Source organism: Nuphar pumila, chromosome 1 (genome assembly GCF_984573655.1).
Source record: "Nuphar pumila chromosome 1, dmNupPumi1.hap1.1, whole genome shotgun sequence".
NCBI lineage: Eukaryota > Viridiplantae > Streptophyta > Magnoliopsida > Nymphaeales > Nymphaeaceae > Nuphar > Nuphar pumila.
In genome coordinates this window covers 40,014,039-40,026,048 of record NC_143249.1, presented here as the reverse complement: position 1 = coordinate 40,026,048, position 12,010 = coordinate 40,014,039, and the positions used below count along the sequence as shown (strand labels likewise).

Sequence of the window (12,010 nt, the reverse complement as noted above, 5' to 3'; positions counted from 1 at the left end):
ATGGATGTTAAGGCTTTAAATTAGGGGCTTTTAAGTGTTACAATTTTGGCATCTTATTACATATGTGCATGCAAAAATATGGGGTTTGGTCAAACCCGACTAACTCTATTATGGTGATGAAGCAGTCTTAAAATTAGCTCTTGCTTTGCTGTTTCAACATGGAATTCCTGGTGGATGTTTAATTGGAATTCTTGTGTAATATATGTTGATGCTTATTGAGTATGAATCTGAATTCGTTGGATTATATAAAACATTGACTCAAAAAATTTTACCTCCTTATTTGTATTTTTATATGTAATTGTAATTGATTGATTGTTTTTATAACTCTTTGTTTATGCATTATATTTTTAGATAATTCTTTAAAGCTTTTTTTAAGTTTTCAAAAAAAATTTGAGGCTTACGCTTTACACCTTGCCTCAGTTTTTGGTGGAGCGCTTCACTACGCCTCAATGCTTTTCACAACATTGGTTTGGTATGAAGTATGATACCATCTTTAGTGCCATGTTCTTGTAAAAGTATCTTCAACAAGATACTTTAGTTGATAACGCAACAACCTTAAGAATAAATGTGTGAACATACACACCCAAGAACACTTGTGCACAACAAGCACAACACACCGAATCACAAATGTGCACTTGCACCCATAAATTTCATAAACACTAAAGAGGTTGGGCTATAATCCCAAATCCCTTAAGAAAATACAAGAGGAGCTGCCCATATTTATAGGGCTTTGGAGGAGGCCTTGGGAGGGGCTCCACATAGTCGTTGGAGCCCCTCCAACGGTCACAAATGTGATCGTTGGAGGGGTCCAACGACTAGTGGGTTGGGCCCCTCCCAATGCATGTACAATGCATTAAATGCAAAAAATAAATAACGAAAAAGAAAAAAAGAAAATACAAAAAACATATTCTCGAAAAAAAATATGTGTAAAATTCCTAAACTACCCTTACTATGACTATATATATTTTATATATATAATTGGTAAATACATATACATATATTATATATATGTATATGTATTACCTTATATATATAAAATATATATACGAAATTACAAGTTTGATTACATAATTTAACACCCCCCCTCAAACTTAGGGCAAGATGACCGATAGTTTGCCAAGAAGGAAGTTGAACCGCGGAGCGCACAAGGCTTTAGTAAAGAAATCTGCCAACTGATATTCGGACGTGACATAAGGAAGATCGATAACTCCTCGGAGATATGCTTCACGAACATAGTGACAGTCCATTTCGATGTGTTTAGTCCGCTCATGAAAGGTGTGGTTCTTTGCAATGTAGATTGCACTTTTGTTGTCGCAGCATAGTTTGGTGGGTCCTTCAATTTTGATCCCCATGTCTTCTAGCAGTTGGTGAATCCAAACAATCTCCATGGTAGTAGTGGCCATGGCACGATATTCAGCTTCAGTTGAGGAGAGCGACACCTTTTGTTGCTTCTTGCATCTCCACGAAATTAGTGAGTCTCCTAAGAACACACAAAAACCAGTGGTGGAGTGACGGTTATTTGGGTCACCTCCCCAATCTGAGTCAGTATAAGCAATCAATTTTAAGTCAGAGGAAGAGGACAGAAAAACTCCCTTATTTAGAGTACCCTTTATGTATCTTACGACCCGTAAGATGGCACTCATGTGAACGGATGTAGGCGCATGCTGAAACTGACTTGCAGTATGAACTGCATGGGATATATCTGGTCTGGTAATACTCAGATACATCAGAGACCCTACAAGCTGTCTGTAGGGTGTAGGATCCAACAGGGGAACTCCATCATCAATTTTCATCTTTGCTCCTACTACCGCAGGAGTTTCACACAGCTTCTCATCTGTAATACCTGACTTGTCAATGATCTCAGAAGCAAGCTTAGTTTGAGATAAGAAATATCCTCTAAGAGAGTATGCCACTTCAATTCCCAAAAAATAAGTTAAAAAACCCAAGTCAGACATTTCAAATTTATCTTTTAAGATAGATTTTATACTTTTAACCCCGTTAGAATCACTCCCAGTGATGAGCATGTCATCAACATACAGATGTAAAATTACAATCCCTGCATTGGATTTTCTAACAAATAGAGCAGTGTCAGTAAAACAAGAGGAAAAACCATTCTCAATCATAACAGAGTTAAATCTATCATACCAAGCCTTGGGAGCTTGTTTTAAACCATAAAGTGCTTTCCGAAGACGAAGCACTTTTCCTTTAGGATACTCCATTCCAGGAGGAGCATCCATGTAGACTTCTTCGCTTAAATCGTCATTTTAAAAGGCATTTTTCACATCCATTTGATAGATGTTCCATTTGTTGATAGAGACAACGGTTATAAGACATCGAACAATGACCATACGAGCTACAGGAGCAAAAGTTTCTTCATAGTCAATACCATATTCTTGACTATATCCTTTTGCAACCAAGCGAGCTTTATACCTTTCAAGGGATCCATCACTTTTAGTTTTCACTTTGAAAACCCATCTGCACCCTATTGTTTTCTTGCCTTTAGGAAGATTTTGGAATTCCCAGGTTTTGGCTCTTCTCAGAGCCTCAAGTTCATTGTCCATGGCATTAATCCATTCAGGGCATTTACGTGCTTCTTCAAAATTTCTAGGTTCTATATAAGAGTGGATGGCACTAAGACAGGCTCTATATCTTGGTGAGAAAGAGTCATAGGAAATGAACCTAGAAGGAGGCCTTCTACTTCTCTCAGTTCTACGAGGGATCACTTCATTCTGAGAGGCACTGGGACTGGCATCATTATATCTGTCAAGAGCACTCCTAAAGTTGTTTTGATCTCTATGAGAGTAGGTGATAGGGTCTCTAGGTAATTCAATAGGTTGATGTGACGAAGGAGACAAGGGGATGTTTTCCTCGGTTTCAAGTTCATTTGGGTTACTTTGATCTGACTCATTATCACTAGTACCATCGTCCTTATTCAATAAATCAAATAAAAAAGAATAATCCATATTTTCATTATGGGGGTCATAACGTTCAAATCCACTAACATTTTCCAAAAAACTCATGTTTCTGGAAACATACAATTTATCACTTTTGATATCATAACAACGAAACCCCTTTTGGGTTTCAGAATAGCCAAGAAAGGCACAAGGAATGGCTTTTGGAGAAAGTTTGTCATTCTTATCAGTAAGAACAAAACACTTACACCCAAAGACCCTTAACCTGCTATAATCAGGTTCCTTATCATACAGTTTTTCAAAGGGAGAAATTTTGTTTAAATTTTTTGATGGAAGTCGGTTTATGAGATAGACAGAGGTAAGGGCTGCCTCAGCCCAAAGATTTTTTGGAATGTTTTGATAAATGAGCAAAGTCCTAGTTGTTTCAATGATGTGCCTGTGCTTTCGTTCGGCTAACCCATTTTGTTGAGGGGTTTTCGGACATGATTTTTGGTGAAGAATTCCAAAATTTTCAAGATAACTCTTAAATTCATTTGAGAGGTATTCTCCTCCAGAGTCAGACCTAAAGATTTTTAAACATCCATTGAATTGATTTGAAATCATTATGTGAAAACTTTTAAAGGTTGAAAAAACTTCATGTTTATGTTTAAGGAAATAGATCCAACAAAACCTAGTATAGTCATCCACAAAGATCACATAATATGAAAAACCTCCTTTTGACATTACCGGAGCCGGTCCCCATACATCGGAATGGACAATTTCAAATGGTTTTGTCGTAAACATGGATCTTTGAGGAAAAGGCAAACATTTCATTTTCCCAAGAATGTATTCATTACACAAAAAGTCACTTTTACAAAGATGTTTAACAAAAGGCAAATACGAGATTTTAACAATATTGGGATGACCCAATCTCTTATGCCATACATGAATGTCTTTGTTTTGGACGACGTTGCAAAATTGACTCTTGGGAACTTGAAGAAAATCTACGTAGTAGAGGTCTCCTCTTCTAGAGTCTTCCCCAATCTATCTCCCGGACTGGCGATCCTGTATCCAACATTTATTAGAAGAAAATTTTATATCGCAACCATGGTCCGAGAGTTGGGAAACGGAAAGAAGATTTAGGTTAAGGTTTGGGATAAAACGAATTTTTGGAACAAAGAAATCTTGTTTTTCAAAATTACCTATTCCTTTAATCTCAAGAGATGTACCGTCCGCGGTTGATACAAAGGATGGAAAAGCATTTTTAGAAAAATTTGAAAAAGTGCAATAACTAGGGGTCATGTGAAAGGATGCCCCGGAATCTAAAAGCCAAGATGTCTTACCCGGGGAAGAGGATGACATAGCGGCTCCGGAAGTACCTCCCTTGAGAAGAGGTTGTAGGGCTTCCACGATTTGTTGAAGAGAAAGAGACTCACTTGATAAAGAGGGTCGTTCTTCAACTTGAGATGCCATAGCCGTTGCAATCAATTTCTTCCATTTAGGACACAAGGGTTTGATATGTCCGGGTTCTTTACAATGATAGCAAGTTACTTTGCTATAGTCTCTTTTGCGATACCGATCATTTCCTCCTTGACCTTGATTCTTGAAATGAGGAGGTCTATAGGTCCTCATGTTATTTCCCGGTCTTGACACGGCATTAGCCATTTCACCATCTTCTTGAGTAGAGGAAGTAACAAGAATGCTAGGATTATTTTTGCCAATCCCCATACGGGTTTCTTCACCACTTAGCTTGGTGATAACATCTTCGAGTGAGGGGGATGTGAAGGCGGAGAGAAGAGAGGACCGAACTTGTTCAAATTCGGGTCTAAGGCCATTTAAAAAATTGAAAAACCAGTCTTCTTCAAGTTGTTTGTGCCTTAATTCGATTGCCTCACCACTCCATTTAGGTTCAAGGATTGCGAGCTCGTCCCAAATAGAGGATAATTCGGCAAAGTACTCCCGAATGGTCATGTCATTTTGTTGGAGAGTCAAAGCCCTCTTTTGGAGAAAGTACTCGTGGGATAGATCTCTTGAGGTGTACATTTTCTCAAGATATACCCAAGCTTCGGAAGCCCTTTTAAATTTGATGATGTTGGCATTTATCTTGGTCTCAACGGATGAGAAAATCCAAGATAAGATCTTGAAGTTCTTCATTTCCCAATCATCATGTTTCTTAGAATACTCTTCAAGGGCCTTTTGTCTTTCATCCCCTTCAAGGATCTTAATATCCCCTCCTTCAACAATGGTAATTTTGGGTTCCGGTTCCGGTATGGATCCATGAACGTAACCCCAAAGCCCCTTTCCTTTAATATGGGCTTCCATATTACCGGCCCAAACATGATAGTTTGAGCCATTAAGCTTAAACCCAAGAGAGAAATGGGAATCTTTTTCGCCCATTAGAGAGGAAAGAATGCAAGAGATAGTATGTACCTTAATTACTTTTTGCGTCTTTCTTGACAAAAGAGGCTCCTAAAATATTGCTCGAAGAAGATGGTCCTCTTTGATTTCAAAAAACTTGAAGGCACGTTTCCCGAGGAATGCAAAAGAAGGCGAGTCGCAATCCTTCTTCTTCAACGAGGCTTTGATACCATGTAAAAGTATCTTCAACAAGATACTTTAGTTGATAACGCAACAACCTTAAGAATAAATGTGTGAACATACACACCCAAGAACACTTGTGCACAACAAGCACAACACACCGAATCACAAATGTGCACTTGCACCCATAAGTTTCATAAACACTAAAGAGGTTGGGCTATAATCCCAAATCCCTTAAGAAAATACAAGAGGAGCTGCCCATATTTATAGGGCTTTGGAGGAGGCCTTGGGAGGGGCTCCACATAGTCGTTGGAGCCCCTCCAACGGTCACAAATGTGATCGTTGGAGGGGTCCAACGACTAGTGGGTTGGGCCCCTCCCAATGCATGTACAATGCATTAAATGCAAAAAATAAATAACGAAAAAGAAAAAAAGAAAATACAAAAAACATATTCTCGAAAAAGAATATGTGTAAAATTCCTAAACTACCCTTACTATGACTATATATATTTTATATATATAATTGGTAAATACATATACATATATTATATATATGTATATGTATTACCTTATATATATAAAATATATATACGAAATTACAAGTTTGATTACATAATTTAACAGTTCTTAGGCATTAGCTGCTTGATTGTCATTAAAGCACTAAATGACTCCAAAAAGAACTTTTGTGCAGTCCCATATCATAAATTTTGAATTAAAATGCTTAATCATTACAATTCTTTTTCATAAAAATGAGCTGGCACATCACTAAATCAAGTTTATTATTAGAAAAGTGATGTTCAAAACTGAATTGAATGAACTCTTATGGATTGACAAGAAATTTGATATTGTTGAGATTAACTGATGGCATCTTCTTATAGTTCATTAGTTTAGCATAATTTCACACCATGAGCTGGAAACAAGCCTCTAGCAAGAATATGATAGTACAGCTTATTTGTTCCCATAAGGGATGTTGAATATTTGCAAACATAATTTCCAAATGCCAAATATTCAAATGAAATTCCAATTATCAATATCGGTGAAATACCTGTTAATGCAAAAAAAAAAAAGCAAATATAATTTAAATCGAATTTTGGATAATTGGGCGTTCTCTGGTGGACAATGATGAAGAAAGGTGTTTCTCTCAAGTACATTAGTATAATTAAAGATATGTATGAAGGAGTAGTAACCAATGTCCGCACTTGTGGAGGGGTGACAACCAATTTTCCTATAACGGTTGGGTTACATCAAGGATCTGCTTTAAGCCCTTTCCTATTTGCAATAGTGATGGATGAGCTTACGAGATCAATTCAAGAAAATGTGCCGTGGTGTATGTTGTTTGCTGATAATATTGTTTTGATTGATGAGTCTAGAGCTAGGGTTAATGCTAAGTTAGAATTATGGAGACAGACATTGGAAGCAAGAGGTTTTAAGTTGAGTAAGAGTAAGACAAAATACATGGAATGTCGATTTAGTAAGCAACGAAATAGAGATGGGAGTGTAGTGAAGCTTGGTGAGCAAGAAATACCGGTGGATGATTCTTTCAAATATTTGGGATCTATCATTCAAAAGTATGGAGAAATTGATGGAGATGTAAATCATAGGATAAAGGTTGGGTGGATGAAATGGAAGAGTGCAACTGGAGTGTTGTGCGATCGTAGAATGCCATTGCGGTTGAAGGGAAAGTTTTATAGGACGACTATTAGGCCCGCTTTACTATATGGTACGGAATATTGGGCTGCCAAGAGACATCATATTCAAAAAATGAGTGTAGCTGAGATGCGTATGCTGAGATGGATGTGTGGAAATACAATAAAAGATAAGATTCGGAACGAGGAGATACGTAAGAAGGTAGGCGTTGCACCCATTGAAAATGATGAGAGAGAATCGTTTACGGTGGTTTGGACATATTCGACGAAGGCCTAATGATGCTCCAGTTAGAAGGATGGAGAAATGGGAAAATATATTAGTTAAAAGAGGTCGGGGTAGGCCTAGGAAGACATGGATGGAGGTGATAGGAAAGGATATGAATGCTTTGAACCTCACTGAGGACATGGCATTGGATAGAAATGAATGGAGGAGAAGGATTCATGTGGAAGACTCAGAATGATTGTAACGACCCCAATCCAGACCCTTTAAAAATGCGGAATATTTTTTTTTTTTTAAGAGTTGCGGAAAACTTCCCAGAGACCTGGGGTCCCTACAGTTCCAATTTCAGTTGGATAACCACACACCACAAACCAACTTACATTTATCATTCATAACCAACCTACTGAACTCTTTTATTAATGAATCAATAAAATTCATATTCAATGACAAAAAGTGAAATAACAACTTGCAGCAATTAAGAAGACTAAAAATAAATAACAGTAGAGTCACTCTGTCCGCAAGTGAAGCCGTCTGAAACAAATGTGACCCTCGTATCCCCCCAGAAGCGAATCGACTTCACTGATCACCTGTGTTTGGGAAAAACCAATAAAATGAGAGGGTTAGAAATTCGAAGAATTCTGCGTACAGGTTTCCCTAATGAATCAAATAAGAAAAAAGAGCATAAATAAGGTCCATGTAATATTTTGAGGAATATGGTTATAATCAATTCATAAGACAACCATTCATGCAGAATTAAACTTTGAACATGAGGGAACACGAAGTAAGTAACATTGATCACAACTTAATCAATAAGGAAATTAAATGCATAAGAGATCAACATCCTCCAATGATCAACATATAATAACCAAGTGAACAGGTAAACATGCATGAACTAATGCATAGCAAGAATATGTATGATTTATGTGCGATGCATGAACCATTTATTATCTTTCATTTAAGCTTTTCTCTTTCCATATGCATGTCCTATTAAATGCACACAATCATTAAGTTCCTCTTTTTAATTTATCATTGCCCGCGGATACACCAAACGGGTACAATCCTCGAGGTCAAGTAGGGTTCTCGGGGTAACTTCACACACAATTTGTATTTTATTACCGGGTTCCAAACTTAGCCCTCGACCGATATCAGGAAACAACACCATCCATCGGAACCTTGGAAAACAGCATCCAAAGTCGGGGACACCATGGAAAACAGCATTCATTGGCGCCACTTTCTTGGTATACCAAAACAAACTCACAGTTGTGACTAACACACCGCTCCCGGGTAAAGTGGCGGATTCTCCCTAAAACCGTGGCTAGGAGAAGAACCTCAATATCGGGTTCAGGGGCAACAAATCACACACGGAGTTTTTGTATCCTCACGGTTTCCCCTAAACCGCAATATCCAAGATTCTCACGCTAAAGCAGGGACATCAAGGAGAAAGTGAATTACACTGTTCTTTACTTTCTTTTATCTGGTTATTAATTCATTTCTTTTATATTTGCAAATTTACATGCAGAATTAATAACATAAGCTTGCACATCAGCATGCTAAGCTTTTCACGGGACCACAACCCGTGACAACATAGAACAGTGCAGTAAAACAATAAATTCACATTTGATTTGTTTCAACGCATCAAAAATAACTAAAATAGAGAACAACTGGTTCTCGAGGCTCACCCAGCCTCTGATGATCCAATTGACCATCAATGCATTCATAAGCAAAATCATCAATCACATACCTTTCTGCATAATTTTCCACATGTTTTTCGATGCATATGTATGACAAATTTTAAGGATGTGCTTGAAACAATAATATATTTATGCATGTGCATGAGTTCACTATTCATGTGTATGTGCTTTTATGAAATCATTTCATACACATGCATTCATTTATGATTCATAAGTACATGTGGACATTCAAGCAGTATTGTACATGTTACACACGCATCGATTTCATGTATGTATATGCACTTAAACAAACTTTTCGATAGCATAATACTTAGGCATGTCAGATCAAATCAAAGCACAAGAACAATCTCATTCATAACATGTATTAAAATTACCATACATGCATAACTAAATCTGGAAATTTAACTTGCAAATTTAAAGATTTAGCTCTAGAATCAAAATAACACTAAGTGTTAAAGTATACACTTAATATATATATATATATATATATATATATATATATATATATATATATATATATTTCGTGTAACATTTTATTCATGCACCCAAACCAATTCCTTAATGACATGTCATGCAAAGGATCTCAAATACCTGTAGAAGAGTTGGTGCTTGGCTTGTAGTGGATAATACCTATAAGTGAGGTTTTTCTTTGTAATTATGATGTATGGGCATAGCAAGTCATTGGTAAATATACATGAACACCTTTATTTTTCTAGTAATATTCCCTGAAATGAGTGAAGCACTGAAACTCCTCATGAAAACCACTTCAATCAAAGCATTCATTAGGCATTTGGAAAATTGAATGTGTCAGAGGCAGCTGCTGTTAGCCATTAGAGACATACTTCAACAGTTTGTGAAAAGAAAATCTGTTAGTAGGACAAACAAGCCCATGAAAAACAAAAATTTCCAAGACACTTCTTTTAAGGTCTTCTGGTCTGGTCTTACTAGAAGAGGTGTTACATGATGTATCTGTTGTGCATCTCAAATGGATAGTTAAGGGGATTTTCCATTGACTCATGAAGAAAAAGTGTCAAGGTCTGCTTTGTTCTCCAACACCTAGTGAATATTACAGATCATGCTGCATCATCTTATGTCTGGGAACACCAAGACTAATTCAATCATGCTGATGTGTGGCCAGAAGATGGCACGCAATATGCACAAACGTAAACTGATTATTGGGTCAATGCACATTATCTTTTTGAGTGTTATCATATATATATATATATATATATATATATTCAACATCTCAAATGCATAGTGGAGTCATGAACTTTTAGTTACTATTCAACTGCGGTGTAGGTTCTCTGTACTTATCAAGGTATTTTATGTACGATGGACTAAAGCACTCCAGATAGCAACCTACTATGCTGAGGGCAAGTTACCAATTCTCATAAGCAAACGATAGACACCTCAACTCCTCTGCCCCAGCAAAACCAAAATCTGGGAAGGTTTCTCCATCACACATCATGAAAGGCCTCCCAACATAATAGAAAACATATAACAAATTGTGCACACAACAGAGAACCTTTTTGTAGTACAGGTATAAACAGTCGATATCAAGAAGCATACATGAAACGAAAGATGCCTCAACCAAGTGTTGCACATAGTTATAAAACACAGTAATAGCACCACTTATGCTAAACAACGCTAAAACCAGCCACACAATCTCAACATATGCAACTTGATACTACAAAAAAACTGAAAATCAGATTACTAGACTATCGATACTGGAGAAACTTTTGCTGGACAAGCCTATCAGCCACAAAACTGATTTCAATAGCATCTTCAACCCACCCAATAAGGTACCAATAAAACCCATAGCATCAAATTTCACAAAACTGACGATTTGGGGTTCCGGCGCCTCAAACCCCCAAATCTGCCCCTCTAACGATTTTCCTAAAATATTCCATGGAAAACAAATTTGCACCCTCTTTCTCACTCGAAATCAAGAGGAAAACTCGTACCTTTTTAAGTTTTTTTTTTTCGGCGATCTCTCCGGCGATCGGAGGCTGGGAACGCAAAACATGATTTTCTTTGTTGGTTCATATCGCCGACCCCAATTGTTTTGGGATGAAGGCGTAGTTGTTGTTGTTGTTTGGATAATTGGGCGCACAATCATTTGCTATACATAGGATAAATATATGTTACTACTCTTCATATATCTTATACCACTTAAATATCTTGTTTGTTTGAACATGTTATATATAACTTTGATACCCTTGAGAGTAGCATACTTTCCAGTAAAATTATTGATTTTCTAATGCTTGCATTGAATGCTCTATGGATCTGACTATATAGATGTGACCTCTATAGTCTTTCTAGTGGAGAACATGCATTAGATTAAGAGTTTTTTCATGTAGAGGCAGGTTTTCAGAGAAATCTAAAAATTGATGGCCCGTAATGCATCAAAATTACATTGAAAAAGGATCAAACTTTGCATCAAAACAATTTGATCTAAAGCATGTTTCTTACTAAATAAACCAAGGCAGACACATCTGCAACATCTGATTGACTAAATAATACCTAGAACCATGACTTTCTACTACATAAAGAGATGCCTTCGAGGGCACCAGAGATATGCCCAATAAGCATGCACGCATGCATACACACAAGCACATGAACGCACACTCCAAGTTCATATTCATTTCCCTGAAGAATTTTTTAGAGGGCTCCTGTTTCTCTCCGCATTCTTCCCCAAGTTTTTTACATATGATTCGAGGATCTTGATAATTTCTAAGAATCTTATGTATCTAAATGTTTTCTTGTAATACTTTACCTATATGGAGCTTTTCTATATTGACAGTGTAACAGCATATCCTATCCAGAAAAATGCCATGAAGTATGGGGAGCTTGACTACATAAATGGAGGTAGTACTCAAACTAATACTCTTTAGTATTAGCTTGCTAATTTATAACACTTGAATTGTTCCAATTGACCCTTGTCATTTTTCAAGCTGCACTTATGAGGTACCAAATAGCGGGGAACTTTCTGGGATTGCCAGCAATAACTGTTCCGGTATTGTGT

At 37.0% G+C, this 12,010-nt stretch overlaps 1 protein-coding gene across 1 annotated transcript in view; it reads left to right on the top strand.

Annotated features, from left to right (window-relative positions):
* LOC149848770 (fatty acid amide hydrolase-like) overlaps positions 1 to 12,010 on the top strand; it is a 47,972-nt gene that overhangs the window by 9,640 nt on the left and 26,322 nt on the right. The window contains exons 2-3 of the mRNA XM_089997356.1: positions 11,789 to 11,853; positions 11,940 to 12,001. Coding sequence (XP_089853482.1) covers positions 11,789 to 11,853; positions 11,940 to 12,001 — 127 coding nt within the window. The remainder of the gene's footprint in view (positions 1 to 11,788; positions 11,854 to 11,939; positions 12,002 to 12,010) is intronic.